The sequence below is a fragment of the Capsella rubella genome, unplaced genomic scaffold (genome assembly GCF_000375325.1).
Source record: "Capsella rubella cultivar Monte Gargano unplaced genomic scaffold, Caprub1_0 scaffold_1, whole genome shotgun sequence".
Lineage (NCBI taxonomy): Eukaryota > Viridiplantae > Streptophyta > Magnoliopsida > Brassicales > Brassicaceae > Capsella > Capsella rubella.
In genome coordinates this window covers 9,213,455-9,228,886 of record NW_006238923.1, presented here as the reverse complement: position 1 = coordinate 9,228,886, position 15,432 = coordinate 9,213,455, and the positions used below count along the sequence as shown (strand labels likewise).

General features: G+C 36.9%; 4 protein-coding genes across 4 annotated transcripts; 3 read left to right on the top strand and 1 right to left on the bottom strand.

Moving 5' to 3' along the window:
• Positions 1-80: 80 nt before the first annotated feature.
• Positions 81-3,323, bottom strand: LOC17899560 (T-complex protein 1 subunit epsilon). The gene is made up of 9 exons (XM_006307148.2): positions 3,045-3,323; positions 2,090-2,408; positions 1,633-1,981; positions 1,357-1,489; positions 1,226-1,278; positions 1,024-1,126; positions 694-860; positions 482-595; positions 81-399 (listed from the first exon to the last, which is right to left on the bottom strand). The coding sequence occupies exons 1-9, from the start codon at positions 3,241-3,243 to the stop codon at positions 229-231; spliced, it is 1,608 nt and encodes a 535-aa protein (XP_006307210.1). The 5' UTR covers positions 3,244-3,323; the 3' UTR covers positions 81-228.
• A 642-nt stretch (positions 3,324-3,965) lies between these two features.
• Positions 3,966-4,542, top strand: LOC17900177 (anther-specific protein BCP1). Its single transcript, XM_006305770.2, has one exon. The coding sequence runs from the start codon at positions 4,037-4,039 to the stop codon at positions 4,397-4,399; it is 363 nt and encodes a 120-aa protein (XP_006305832.1). The 5' UTR covers positions 3,966-4,036; the 3' UTR covers positions 4,400-4,542.
• Positions 4,543-7,312: 2,770 nt separating this feature from the next.
• Positions 7,313-8,849, top strand: LOC17898664 (protein JINGUBANG). Its single transcript, XM_006303462.2, has one exon. It carries the CDS (start codon positions 7,490-7,492, stop codon positions 8,756-8,758), a length of 1,269 nt encoding a protein of 422 aa, XP_006303524.1. The 5' UTR covers positions 7,313-7,489; the 3' UTR covers positions 8,759-8,849.
• Positions 8,850-13,526: 4,677 nt separating this feature from the next.
• LOC17900016 (cytochrome P450 86B1) lies at positions 13,527-15,364 on the top strand. Its single transcript, XM_006303795.2, has one exon. The coding sequence runs from the start codon at positions 13,608-13,610 to the stop codon at positions 15,168-15,170; it is 1,563 nt and encodes a 520-aa protein (XP_006303857.1). The 5' UTR covers positions 13,527-13,607; the 3' UTR covers positions 15,171-15,364.
• The last annotated feature ends 68 nt before the right edge of the window (positions 15,365-15,432 follow it).

Sequence of the window (15,432 nt, the reverse complement as noted above, 5' to 3'; positions counted from 1 at the left end):
TGTAAGACTCGTGCGCATATGTGATCAAAATTGACAAGAAATGCGAGCAAGGAGAGTTTCGGTCTGTAGACAAGTCACAATAACAAAAATCTGAAGATGTTCTTAATTAAAAGCTTCCAAAACATAAGGGAAAATAAAGGATAATGATGTTCAAGAGTGTCAAAACACTAATAGAAAGCAAACAAAAACACCCAAGAAGCCAAAGGGTACTACAATGGTAACAACACATCAGTATTCAGAATTGGAGATGACATCATCGATCTTCAGAATCATCTTGACGACTTGTGTTGCAAGCAAAATCTGCTGTTGTTTCCCGATCAATGTTTCAAACACATCTTGCTCCCTCATATCGTTTGTTCCCACGTCATTGCAATCTATCCCATAGAAGGGAATATTCTCCTGTTCACCAAAATTTCAATTCTTTGTTGAGTCACCTCAAACAAGTCAGTGGCAATGGATAATAAGCTTATCAGTCACTTACCTTAATTTGCTGAGATTTAACCGCAGAGAGTGTCTCAATGGGCTGTAGTCCACTGTTCTCTGCAAGAGCCATAGGGACAGAGTCCAAAGCTTCTGCAAATGCCCTAATTGCATACTGCAAATAGGTAGAGCATTTATACATCAGCGTTAAGATTTTGTGAATAAATGATTTCACTTCAGAATCAAAGACAAAGAGGAAAAATCATCTTTTACCTGCTCAACACCAGGGTATTTATCAGCAGCTGCATCAACCGCAAGTGAGCACGCGATTTCAGCTGCACCACCTCCATATACAATTGATTTGTTGCGGATGAGATTCCTAGCCACACACAGAGCATCGTGGATACTACGCTTCGTTTCTTCTATCATCATTTTGTTACCTAAACCATATCCCGTCACAAAGTGTTAGAAAAATCAAGTATATAACAGCATCTACCATATACTATGAAGTACATTAGATTCCATATATAGATGGCCATCTCTCATCAGCTATTCAAAAGTCAAAGATTCGTTAGTAATCATATAAGAAAAAGCCTAGAGTACCTCCACGGATGAAAATAGTGACGGCTTTCGAGTTTGCACAGTGCTCAATATACAGCATTCGCTCTTTTGTTGTACCAAATGATTTTTCACGAACCACACCGGCCTAAACATATCAGGAAATGTGGAGGTTCAATGATCTATTTAAAGCATATTGCAAATTCCACTCATTTTACTGGCAACACCAACTGAAAGTAAATAATACCTTCCCTAACTTCTCTGGTGTCAACTCTTGGAATCTTGGAACGATTCTACCACCTACATAAAGACAAGTATCTTCTCAGCTCTGCATAACCGATAACACTAGCAGTAGATGCTTCAAGTATATTTACTTACCTGTTGCTATTGCGATAAGTTCTAATTCAACACCCCCAACCCATCTGACAGCAGGCAAATTCCTGTGCATCAATAGATGGTTTGCCTCATCATCGAATCCCCATTGGCAAATAACCAGTGTAGCGCCAACATCCTGCAAGTTTTAAATCATAAGGATTATACATATATCATATCATAAAATGCACTGCGGTACCAATCATCATTTTCAAAAGCACTTTCCCAGAAGCTCACTAAACATTCAAATGACAATAAACATATATTCAAATTTTAACATACCTTGCACTTTTGAACCATCTCATCGAAATATTGCTGCTCTTGCTTCCTTAAAGTCTGAAACTTCTCCACTGTGTCAATGTCCACCTTATGTTTAGTCTTCGGCTTCGGTGGCTCAAATGGGCAAGTCAAAATGGCAATGTGAGCATCTTCAATTTGCTTTGGCATTTGCGGATGACTCATGTCTTTGTCAATCAATATTCCATATATAAGCTCGGTGTCCTCCAACTTTCCCCCAACTTTCCCTTCTACTTTGATCAGATCTAAATTAACATCCCTCCTCTCTAAATCAGCAACCGCAAGAACCGCTTTAACAGCAATCTCAGCTAAGCTACGCTTGCATCGATTCACACTGTAGCAATGAGAAACAAAATGAAGTTAGGACAATATTCTACAAACCATAAAACCAGATATGCAAAAATTATTGAAAGGTAGCTCAAAAATCAAAAAGGATAATTACATCTTCGAGGACAGAGTTGTCATGCATGTTTGAACCAGTGGCTCAAAATTATTAATGTCGAATTCAAACTTCTGAGATATACGCTCCAAATGCTCAACTGCCACTCTAGAAGCCATTTCATATCCTTCAGCAATACGGATAGGATGAATTCCTCTATCTAATTGACGTTCAGCTTGCTCCAGCAGTGCACCAGCCATGACAACAACACCTGTTGTGCCATCACCAATTTCATAATCCTGACTTCGCGACAGTTCCACCATAAGTTTTGCAATCTGGTTGTCAACATCCATTTGCTCCAAGATGGTTGCACCATCGTTTGCTGGAAAAAAAAATGCGAGGTTATAATCAAGACAGCATTGGTTGTTCAAAAAGAAAAAAAAATTCTACACTTCACATAAAAGATGCAATCCTCTGTAGAGTGGCAACTACTGTAACAGTATCCACATCTTTATAAAAATACTAAGTCAAAATAAACTCTCATTTTAACAGACATTGTTAAGGCAAAAATGAGAAAGGTTTACACAAAATTGCATAGGCTGTTAACACAAACAATGTTTTGCATATCCCAAGCAGATATTGTTTAGGAGTTTGATGAATACTTGAAAATCATTTCATGAAACAAGAGCTCGATTTCAATAGGGATCATACGACACAAAGTTCACACCACAGGATAATTTCAGCACGAGAAAAACATGACGAAAGAGATCCAGTTTTCAACTCAGCATACATAATCAAAATGCTAAGAGCTGAAAATTCATTAGCATTTAATTTAAGCCACAGACAGAAACTAGTGGAGCTGAGCACGCTAAGCTCACAGACATAGCAAATCGATTTTCAAAAACTAGATGGATCCATTCATCAGACTAGACATAGTAGTAACTTATTTCAAGCATACAAGAATGAAACTAACAAAAATCCAAAAGCAGAAATGAAGAAATCAAAGGGAGAAACGAACTGATAGTGATGTCTCCATCAGGTCCCTGAAGCATCTTGTCCATTCCTTTGGGTCCAAGAGAGGAACGAAGGATCCGAGCCACGGCTTTACCGGCGGCAATATTAGCTTTCTGAGCATCGATGCCTCTAAGACGCGTCTTCTGATCTTGCTCCCTCAGTATAATAAACGGACGCCCGAACTCATCGAACGCCAGCGCCATTTTCGAGCTTCCCTCGATCCGATCGAACTACAGATCTTGGTTTTTCTTTCCTTACTCCAGAGAAAGTTAAAATGGGAAGAAAAAAGAACACGAAGAAGAAGAATGTCTCTGGAAGATTTGAGAGCGAAAATGGTTAAGAGTGTAAAACCCTAACTCGCTGTTGATGGCAGAATCGTAAATCGAAACTGATTCAAGGGCCTTGAAATTTTTTTGGGCTATATGGCTAAAAAGCCCATCTGATATAAGGTGGCATTATTTTTTTTTTCTTTTGAACAACTTCATACAATGTTTAATTCATAAAATCACGAATTTGCAAAGGGAAAACATAGCACATGCTTTTATATCCAAAATCCAAGGATAGAACTCTTTTAATACATGCTTTTTAAGATGTGGATACGATGATTAAGTGCTATAGGTTTTCCATGAAACCATCTTCTAAATTTATATTTGAATTGATCGTCTTTAAGAAGCTCGTAACACTTACTTATATATTAATACATATACTGTAGTAAATATCTGATGAATAGATTCATGTACATTGGCATGTCACCATTCACAATCTATATCTGCGCAAATACCTTATTTAGGTAGTCCAGTCGAGCTACATTAGATTTGTACGGTAATCCTCAATCGTAGTTCAAACGTTTTCTATTTATGATTTTGTCTTAATCACATAAAGACAACTATATATACATAAAACTCATCTCATCCCAAATCATCACAATCTCTAAACCTCAAACCCTAAAAATAAACTAACAAAGACCTACACACGTGAGAAGGAGAAGAGAGAAGAATGGGTCGCCAAAACGTTATCGTAGTGGTCGTCCTCGTCTTCATGGCCATCCTTGGCCTAGCCGCAGCTGCCTCCTCTCCATCTCCATCTCCTTCAGCATCTCCCTCCAAAGCTCCGGTTGCCTCCAAAACTGATCATGATGTCGAAGCACCAGTCACCGATGACCAAATCGGAACAACCGACGACAATGCAGCTCCAGCTCCCGGTGATGATGATGTTGCAGTGGCTGGTCCTGTAGGAAGTGACTCCTCCTACGCAAACGGACCCTCAGGCTCTGACGATACTGCTGAAGGCGCCGCTCTTGGCGTCTCTGCGGTCGTCGTTGGTGTTACATCCATCGCCGGTTCTTTCTTGTTTCTCTAAGGTGGGATTTGTTATGATAAGAAGATTATTTTGAAATATTATTATCTATATGTATGGATGATTGTGATGATCTTGTTGTATTTCGTTATTTCTCCATTGTTATGAGAAACGTTGTGTTTGTAATAATAATACCGGGGAAAAAACAAAAGGTTTATATAAGAAATGATTAGATAATATACTGAATTGAATAGTATAACATTTTTCACGTTTTCGAGTCGCTAAAGACATAGAAGTTGCGTTAATTCCTAGAACATTGAAAATACAATTCTAATCATATCGTCTGGAAAAAATTAGAAACTTCTAACCAAAATGCACATATGTATAAACATCAATGTTTCATACAATATAAGATGGTAAAAAGGGCATATAATATGTTACATCCCAACTCCCAAAGGATCGTTTTATAAGTTTCGGGTATAAACTTAATCTCCAATTCCTTCCGGCTCCATTTGTCGTAAAGTTTTACCTAACAGCGACGTACCTATTTTGGTTTACGAGGTCAGAAAACTGTTATTATATTTGTGCTCATCAGTGAGGCGTGAAGTATATATATTTAGCGCATGGAAATTAAAAAGGGTGCATGCATGTGTGATGACTGATGAGGCGCCAGTTACTTGGGTTGGGTTTGGGGATCTTCCACTATAGCTGAGGGACCCCATAAACGAGTGAAGAAAGAGCCGTACGCGTAGTGCATACGGATGTTCGTATTGGTTTGTGTCTTTTGGTCCCTAAACTAATTTATTAAAATACCTCTCTTTTCTCTTTTCCTTTTTCTTTTTCCTTTTTTTCCATCTCTTTTGTGATCTCTTTAGTCTTATCTATGAAATCACCACTTCGTAAATGTGGGCTATTCTTATCAAGTAAGTATTAACCATCGAAAGCTTCATTTTCATCTCTTATATCATACTACTTGATAGAGAAAGTTCCACGATCACTAACCGTTCTTTTTTTATTTAATTTTTCAACCATTTTTTTTTTTAAAAAGTGATAGCTAGTTATTATCTAGGTAATGATGTGTATATTATATGATTTTAAAATAAATAGAGTTAGAAACAAAACATAGGAGTGCTCCTCGAGTTTGACAACCTATATATTGCAAGATACTATTTTAACTTTACAGAATGTTTTGTTCTTTTAAGATATTTTCCATTTATATTTAGAATAGTAAGCAATTTCAGAAAACTCCAAAAATCGACCACTTGAATTTTTCCGTTCCATATCATTACAAAACAATATTACAACGCATATATATGATCGTCAGTGGAGCTTAATGATGAAATGTATCTTTGTTTCCACGTAAATGTTGTTTGTTCTGTCCTAAGAATGCCACATCACATAGTTGCTTCTCTGGAGGTTCCATTGATCTAGTCTCGAAATAATTTAAGTTTAAACTCTAAATTCCTCAAGTTTTAAAATGATGAAATATCTAAATAACTAAGCATACTATTCAACTTAAATAAGGGATTTTTTAAAATGTAATGTTTTGACCAAGTTGGCAACATTTATTGACAAGAATCAGTCAGCTCTTTTAAAAAGAGAGACCACAATATAGTCGTCGAGTGTAAATCCTTGATTTGATATTTTCCAGTGGCAACAACTTTTAAGGAGACCTCAGTCAAACAACAGTTTCACAACTTCCACACAACTTTTCTCGTGTTCTATTCCAGTGTACTACGAATCTTGTGTACTTTGAATAATAATCAAAGAAATAACCAACTTCTGTTCCCATTTCGCTAGCTCAAGGATATAAACTAATCACACATTAGAGTAAAAAGAACTTTAAAGAACAAGATCATGCCACACAAAAAAAAAAAGAATCATACAAAATATCCTAATAGCACATGTATTAACAAAAGATGCTAATAATAACACAGATAGTAATTGCAAAAGCCATTATTATCATATAGATAATTATGAATTGATGTATAAAATGATGATAATAGTCATAATCTGAATAGTACAAAAACTAAAGAATACATAAAAAAAAACATAACAAAAAAAACACAAGTTTATTATCTGACCGACAGACCCCTCTTAAAAAAGAAACCCCAAATTTATTAAATCGCACTAAAATCAACATAAGCACATTTGACTCATGAATTTTCAAAAAAAGAAGAAGAAATGTTGATAAGTAGCGTACGGCGTGATGGTTTCTCTATCAAAACCACGAAAACGATAGCTCGTGTAGTATAGGTTCATAGAAACAAACAAGAAAGACGCAACGAGCCTTCCTTCCTACTATGTAAGTTAACCTTTCCACTATTTTGGGCTGGCAACTTCGGTCTCATCGCTGCTGCTTCACTGTCTACTCCTGATAACGACCGACTCCGACATGTCCTACTTTTTTTTCTTTTCTTTTCAAAACTAATTTATCTTATATCGTTTTGGTCATCGGTTAATATAGCTCCCGGGTTTGACATTGACCCCATTTCATCTCATTGTGTCTCTCACCTTATAATCAGCCACACTTTTTTCCACTTTCCAGCAACGATGTGACCAATCTCATAATTTATTTTCCCGTCCAAGTTTCCCACTTATGCACTCACACACCCATTTATTACAACTCACACAACTATTCATCATCCCAAAAAACTTACTAAAACAATATCTTCACAATAAAACGTTTTAGCTATAATTCGATAACATAATTATTTAGGTCCTACTCTTTTCTTTAACCCATACTGCCAATTCACTACCATCCAACCTCATCAATGCTGTAACGCAAAATAAACCCAAATCTCCTCCCTTCTCTTCTTTTGTTGATTGATTTCAAACTTCTTGTTTCTTTCTTTCTTTACCCTCACAACCACAAACACACCACCACCATTGGCTATTTGACTATCGGCTCTCATATTTACAATTATACCCCCTCAGTCGTCTATAAGTACAAAAACATATTTATACAATCAGTCTTTATAGTTTGAAGTTTAGAAAACACCCAGAAATTTAGTAAGCGCCGCTCTGTACTTACCTGCCACGTGGCTTCATCTCTCTGCACGACGCGCTTCTCTCTCTATATACAAATCTATCTCTTCACTTCACACAAACCAAACCTTTCTTACTATTATTACCAAACATCGAAACCGAAACATGAGAGTTCTCTCAAAGCTGTTCGATTCAGACAGAAGACGAACAACGAAGTCGCCCAAGCGTTTGGATTCCGGCGAAAGCGCCACGTCATCTTCTTCACTCAGCGACGTCACCACCACCGGCTCTAGCAGCCTCCACAGCAGTCTCTCTCTCCAGACGCTTCCTTCCGTTCCTTCTCTCCAGAAAATCTCCTCCGATGACACTCTCCCCCTCACCGTCTCTCACTTTATCACCTCCTCCTTTAAACTCCGTGAACGGAGTCTTCCCGTAACTTGTCTCGCCGTCAACGGAGGTTATCTCTTCGCCGTCTCTGGACACGAAGTCAGCATCTACGATCGCGACATGTGTGCTCATCTCGACACATTCAACGGCCAGGATCCTTTCTCGGGAACAGTCAAGTCCGTCGGCTTCTCCGGTGAGAAAATCTTCACGGCGCACCAAGACGGTAAGATCGGAGTTTGGAAGTTAACGGCGAAAAGCGGTTATAAGCAGTTAACGACGCTTCCGACTTTGAACGACCGTTTACGACGTTTTGCTCTCCCTAAAAACTACGTTCAAGTGCGCCGTCACAAAAAACGTCTCTGGATCGAACATGCCGACGCCGTCACAGCTCTCGCCGTTAACAACGGGTTCATTTACTCCGTCTCTTGGGATAAGACTTTGAAGATTTGGAGAGCTTCTGATCTTCGTTGCAAAGAGTCCATCAAAGCTCACGATGACGCCGTCAATGCTGTCGCCGTCTCTGCGAATGGCACAGTATACACCGGATCCGCGGATAGACGTATCCGGGTTTGGACCAAACCGACCGGTTCGAAACGTCACACGTTAGTCGCGACTTTGGAGAAGCACAAATCGGCGGTTAACGCTTTGGCATTAAACGACGACGGATCGGTTTTGTTTTCCGGTTCGTGTGACCGGTCTATTTTGGTTTGGGAGAGGGAGGACACTTGCGATTACATGGCGGTGAGAGGTGCGTTGAGGGGACATGATAAAGCAATACTGAGCTTGTTCAATGTCTCTGATTTGCTGCTGAGTGGATCTGCTGATCGGACGGTTAGGATTTGGCGACGCGGATCGGATTCTAGTTATAGTTGTTTGGAGGTTCTTTCTGGTCATACCAAACCGGTTAAGTCGTTAGCGGCGGTTAAAGAAACGGAGTCGGACGGTGTCGTTTCGATAGTCAGTGGAAGTCTTGACGGAGAGATTAAATGTTGGAAGGTCTCCGTCACCAAACCGGATAATTCATTTTACACGAATCTTGTTCAATAAATTAATTATTTTGTTTTTTTTAATTATTGGTTTATAAACAACAATTTGGCGTTTTTTAACAGTCATTTGAAAGAAAAAAATTTGTTAGAAATTATTGAAATATGTACCAGAAGAGTGTTTATAAATTGCAAGGTTGTGATCAATAATGTTAATATAAAAGAACATGATAATTAATCGTTAGATTAGATACAACGGATTAGAAATGGACAAGTTGACACAAGTGCACATGTTCTTCACTTCAGGGGGTAGAAAATGAAGATATGTGTCTATGCCACCATGAAACCTGGGGAAATCTAATGGGGTTGTTGTTTCTTAAATTTGCGACTATATTTTTTCTTCTATATTTGTGTTAGATTCTTTATAGGGTTGTGATTGGTTGTCAGACGAAGTACTGTATGATTAAATTATGTTTGGACTCATTATAATATTCTGCATGCAAAAAGTCCAATGAACCAAAGTGAGATTTGTCGAGATAAATATATTGATTTGGGATATACGCCAAACCGAGAAGTCAAATGGCCCGTGAGGGTTTGATCAGATAGCGTAAACTTCCTTTATTTTTAACTTTATATAATTATAGAAATATCATTTGATGTATTTGTTAAAACAGAGTGAGATTTATCAAGACTTTATTAGTTGTATTTTTTTTATCTCTAGTTTTAGAGATCATTCTACTTTAATAACGTTTTAACATATATTGTTAGCAATATATGATTGAAAAATCTAACGTTTTGAATCTGCATGTATGTCTCGGTTTCATTAGTGTATTAATACAATATATGTCATCGTTCGTATACTCTTATTGCTTAGCAGATAACATATGATATACAATAACATACGATTTATCCTAACTTATTGAATGCACCGTTACTTACAGACTGTTTTATCCAAATTCGTTGAAAATACACAAAGGAAAACTATTATTTGGGACACAAAGCAAAACTATTATTTTGGAACAGTGAAACATACATCTCTTTCATAGGTTGACTACAAAATTGGGATTAAAATAAGAAAGTACGTACAAACTTTAAAATTTTCAAAGGAAGAAAATTAAATACTTGGAAAAGCCAACCAAACAAATAAAAAATGGCAACTTATTATTAGTAATGAAAAAGGACAAATTAAGACGGATCATTAAATGCAACTTGTAAATAGTTTTACAGAAATTTGCATGATACCATACAATTTTTCTTTATTAATATTATCGTTCGGGTCAAACAAGTACAGTATTGATTCGTTTAACATGCATGTTGCTGACTTTTATTACAACGAAAATAACTCGTTGCCAACTCCATCAATAATACTCTTTTGAGTTTGAGTAATAGGAGACGTCGCCATTATAACTAATTTGGGTATGCAATACCGTGATTTTATTAACTTAGTGTAACTATCTTTTTACAGGGCTTCTTAATGATATTTAGATAATCATAGTCTGCAGCAAACAATGTTTATACATATAGGACTGTTTGACGCAAGGACCTTTTTCTTTAATAGTTATAGAGAAGAAAAAGAAAAGGCTAAAACAGAGAGGGACTGTTAAGACATCGGACAGTGTGAAGAACAATATATTTGGTTTCGTCATTCATGTGATAGATGATAGATCACATGCCCGAAACCCGTTACACCATCACCTTCTCCCATGAAACAAGTTTATTAGACCAAGTTTGATTAACAAACCGTAACGCTTCAGCGCCAGCCACCAATTCAGTTAGCTTCACCACATACAAGTTCACTAGACCATTTGCATGATAACGAATCGATCATAGTGTTTTATTGCTTTTACTGTTTTTTTTTCTCTTTTCTTTTTCTTGTTTTGTTGATTATTCCTTTTACGATTCGTGATGTTCCAGACAAGACAAATCCATACAATAGACTGTCCATCACACAATTTTACAAAGAAATGGAATGAGTAGACATATCTTGCGTGAAGTGGACAAAGTTGGCACATACCTTGGTACGTGTACGTGACCGTGAGAATTAAAAGTAGACATGCAAGTTGTCAACTTGAGCTCGTCTTATTACAAAAACAAAGTCGTTTCTCATGATGATAAACTCCTTTAAAGAAAAAAATAAATCACAAATATTAATCTTTTACATCGATCTATAAATTTTATTCTCTTCCAATCCAAGATCGAGTGGCCCAAACTTTGGCTTCTTATATATGTTTTAGTGGAGAAGATGGGTTTCCGATTACGACCTCATCAGACCGAAAAATTCTTTAGAAATTGGCTAAGTTCGAATATAACTGTTGAAATATGGATTTATGTGTGTGCATCTCGATTGTCGCAGATAAATTTAAATAGAAGATGACAAATATAGAAAGCGTATATCCAAACAACTATAGATATTTTATTTTTTTGTTTGTAAAGTCTAAACTATGGATTACAAATACGTTACGTGCATACATACAAAACAATATTAGTGAAATACGATATCATTCTGGCCTCATTTATGGTTTATGGTCTGTACTGTCTCACGATTCACGACCACATAACTCAAAGTTTAATAAGTAGTGCTCTACAACGTAACAGTGTTTAACAAAACAAAAGAATCAATAATAAGGTTCAAGGTTTTTTTTTTCCTACGTTTTCACACTACATTTATGCACAATTTGAGTGTATAAATATTTGCATACGTCCTTTTAGGTTTTAATTTGAGCATTGACTGTCGGCAAATTAGAATAATCAAAAATAATCATAATAATAATAATTAGAATAATCAATTAAAAATACGTTTTGACAATATTATGGTACATTAAATCAATAAATGTTTATAGAACCGCGGAAAGTGTAACTAATAAAATATTTTCGGAATGAATGGGGAGATTGGCTAGTCGGGTTTGCATTACATATTGGGATTTGCTCGGCGTCTTTGGTGGAGTTGTGGGCAGTTTACTATGTCTTATATATCGCATGGGAGAGGCGAGCTCAGCGTATAGAGGTGGAGGTGCATTCTGAAATAGTAGTCGGTTTTCTGAAGACAGGGATCAGTCCTACTCATTCCCTGTCTTTCCTTGTACGGATGTGCCATGATTTGATTTCAAGGGACTGGATAGTCCGAATTGTTCACGTGCATAGAGAGTCTAATCGTCTAGCTGATGGGTTGGCTAACTATGCGTTTACTACCCAGCTGGGGTATCACTTGCTTGACTCCAGCCCTAGTTGTGTAGATGTCCTGGTGTCTGATGATGTCCGGGGAGTTGCGATACCGCGTCGAGTTTGTATTTGAATTCTTTCTTTTTTCTTTCTAATGGGAGTTTAACTCCCTTTTTACTACCAAAAAAAAAATATATATATATATATATATTTTCGGGACTGTCCCAAATTATCTGAAATTTCAACCACTCATTGGTTAACAATAATTTCACATTATTAAAAATATATATATAGTTGCAAAATGAAATTTGGATGTTCATTACTTTTACTTGTGTGGGAATAAAGCGATGGCCAAAATTATGGTGACAAATAGGTTGGTCCAACCTATAGGCAGAGGAAGCCCACTTGGCATAGCTCATAATACCATTTTGGATTTGGTTACAAAACTTGGATAATTAGATGCTTTTAAAAATAGTACTAATCCAAACGATTGGATAGAAAAAGAAGACAGATACTATAATATAGTCCACAGGAACCCTAAATTAAAGTTAGTTATAAGAAAGAGAGTTTGGTAAGAAGTTAATTTCTCAGCATCAAAGACGAAAACGATTGATGGACAATATGACATTATCACATTAATCCTTTATTTCTACTTGCAAAGAATTTTCAATATTCTAATAGATATATATATATATATATATATATGTAATCTTCTAAAAAAAATAGTTTACCCGAATAAGTTCAATGTTTATTTGATTAAACTCCATTTTCCCCGATAAAACAGTACTCTCTCCGTTCTAGAATATAATGATCTTTTGATCAAATGCACATAGATTAAGAACACATTTAAGTTTTGTTTATTTCTAAAACAAATCATTTAATATTACTTAAACACAATTCAACCAATAAAAAAAACAATCTGCAGAATATAAACTGATAAAATCCATAAAACAATATTTAATTTTGGATAGATTTTTGAGAAAATCATCTATTTTAGAAAAAAATAAAAACCTAAAAAATCATCTACACAAGAAAGAAGAGATTAGTATATATGTTTCTTACAAGAACAATACATAGTAAACTCCATAGAAAAAGGCTATCTCTATGTGTAAGAGCTAGGTAAAGAAGGGGGACCATGATTAATGTTTTATAAACTTAGTAATGACCATAATTAATGATTAAACCATGAAGTTTGGAGATGACGATCCTTAGTTCACCACCTACGATTAAAGTCGTTGGGAGTTAGAGAGCCTGCCAGATAGATTATATTTCTAAGATAAGTGTTTTTGAACAAAAATGAAAAATATCCCATTCATATGTGAAACCATATATGTTTGAAGAAATATCTAATTATAAGGCCGTAGAGTTAATCGCAGCAACAAATATATATTTAAAAATTCAGTGATTAAAATTAGGATAGTTTATATAATCAGCCAAAGTGTACATTGCTCTGAAACTCATTACTTCATTAACATTTTTGTATATGCTACATAATCAGTAAACTACTATACAGCTAACCCCACTATTATAACTATCATTCCTCCTCATTCAGCTATATAGCCGAGAATAGTTAATACAGTTTTAAGGGTCTAATGAAGTTGGTATGATCATTTAAGAACTCTGCTATCTCATTACTCTCGTTATTTATAACTCTTGCCATCTTAGTTCTGCATTTGCAACTCAGCAAAAAAGCCTTAACCTTTTGTGTGTTTCTTAACTAAATACCGAAAGTCTCTAACGTAGTGGAGATTATAATGTTGATTTCTGCGGTGGAATGGGTATACGCCCACTTGAAGTTATCGGACGTGGCTTTAGCTCTAGTAGGGCTTTTTCTTCTTAGTTACTTGCGTGAGAAGTTAGTGAGCAAAGGTGGCCCAGTAATGTGGCCAGTGTTGGGAATCATACCGCTGTTAGCCTTAAACAAAGACGATCTGTTAAGTTGGTGCACCAGAGGCGTGGTTAGAGCTGGTGGGACGTTTCATTACAGGGGAATTTGGTTCGGTGGGGCTTACGGAATCATGACCGCAAATCCTGCAAACATCGAGCACATTCTCAAAACCAATTTCAAGAACTATCCAAAGGGTGAGTTTTATAGAGAGAGGTTTCGTGATCTTCTTGAAGATGGGATCTTCAATGCTGATAATGAGCTTTGGATGGAAGAGAGACGCGTGGCTAAAACCGAGATGCACTCTTCTCGTTTCTTGGAACACACGTTTACAACGATGAGAGATCTGGTGGACCATAAGCTTGTGCCGCTGTTGGAGATGTTGTCTACTTCTAAGAGAGTCTTTGATCTACAAGATGTGCTCCTGCGTTTCACCTTCGACAACATCTGTATCTCTGCCTTTGGGGTTTATCCCGGATCTTTAGAGATTGATTTACCGGAGATTCCCTTTGCTAAGGCTTTTGAAGAAGCCACAGAGTATACACTTGCAAGGTTTCTGTTACCTCCTTTTGTGTGGAAGCCAATGAGGTTTCTAGGAATTGGGTATGAGAAAAAGCTAAAGAAAGCGGTTAGAATCGTCCACGCATTTGCCAACAAGACAGTCAGAGAGAGGAGGAACAAGATGAGGAAACTGAGAAACTTACACGATTCCTCTGATCTCTTGTCACGCATTATGCAGAGAGAGTACGAGAAAGAAGAAGGTACCACAAGAGGAAACTACTTTTCAGACAAGTACTTCAGAGAGTTCTGCACAAGTCTCATCATTGCGGGTCGAGACACTACATCAGTAGCCCTCGTGTGGTTTTTCTGGCTAGTTCAAAAACATCCCCAAGTCGAGAAGAGAATCCTAAGCGAAATCAGGGAGATTCAAGGGAAACGTACAACACAAGAAACAAAAGATCAATTCGAGGTTGAAGAGCTTAGGGAAATGGTGTATCTCCAAGCCGCTTTAACAGAGTCACTGAGGCTTTACCCTTCAGTACCAATGGAGATGAAACAAGCTTTAGAAGACGATGTGTTACCCGATGGGACAATGGTGAAGAAAGGCGCTAGGATTCACTACTCTGTTTACTCGATGGGGAGATTAGAATCAATTTGGGGGAAAGACTGGGAAGATTTCAAACCAGAGAGATGGATTAAAGAAGGACGAATCGTGAGCGGCGATCAGTTCAAGTTCGTTGTGTTCAACGCAGGTCCAAGGCTATGTGTTGGGAAGAAGTTTGCCTATACACAGATGAAAATGGTGGCTGCAACAGTTTTGATGAGATATTCAGTCAAAGTGGTTCAAGGACAGGAGATTGTTCCCAAGCTCACGACTACATTATACATGAAGAACGGTATGCTTGTCGCGCTCCAGCCCCGGAACTGGTAAGGTATTTGCTTTGAAAAATCATCGTTTCGGTTACAGATAACATAGTAGTAGTAAGTACTTGATGTTATGCAATGTTTTGCGGTTTACTATAGTACTTTAATCTGATGTGGCTTGTGGGATATGCTTAACTTAAAACATTACGTTAACTAATGTGGTTGGCTTGGCTTCAGTATAAAAAGATATGTTTCTGTTCACTGTTTAGTTTGGATTTTATGTTCACAACCACCCCTAGTTACTTCAATGGTCCAATGGACAGATGAGT

What these genes read in the sequence shown, in the direction of transcription:
- LOC17898664 (XM_006303462.2), top strand. Translation starts at nt 7,490, where the DNA reads ATGAGAGTTCTCTCAAAGCTGTTCGATTCAGACAGAAGACGAACAACG.
- LOC17899560 (XM_006307148.2), bottom strand. Translation starts at nt 3,243, where the DNA reads ATGGCGCTGGCGTTCGATGAGTTCGGGCGTCCGTTTATTATACTGAGG. An exon ending in AGATGGTTCAAAAGTGCAAG is followed by an intron (nt 1,490 to 1,632) that starts GTATGTTAAAAT and finishes TAAAACTTGCAG; the next exon opens with GATGTTGGCGCTACACTGGT. An exon ending in AATACCCTGGTGTTGAGCAG is followed by an intron (nt 596 to 693) that starts GTAAAAGATGAT and finishes ACCTATTTGCAG; the next exon opens with TATGCAATTAGGGCATTTGC.
- LOC17900016 (XM_006303795.2), top strand. Translation starts at nt 13,608, where the DNA reads ATGTTGATTTCTGCGGTGGAATGGGTATACGCCCACTTGAAGTTATCG.
- LOC17900177 (XM_006305770.2), top strand. Translation starts at nt 4,037, where the DNA reads ATGGGTCGCCAAAACGTTATCGTAGTGGTCGTCCTCGTCTTCATGGCC.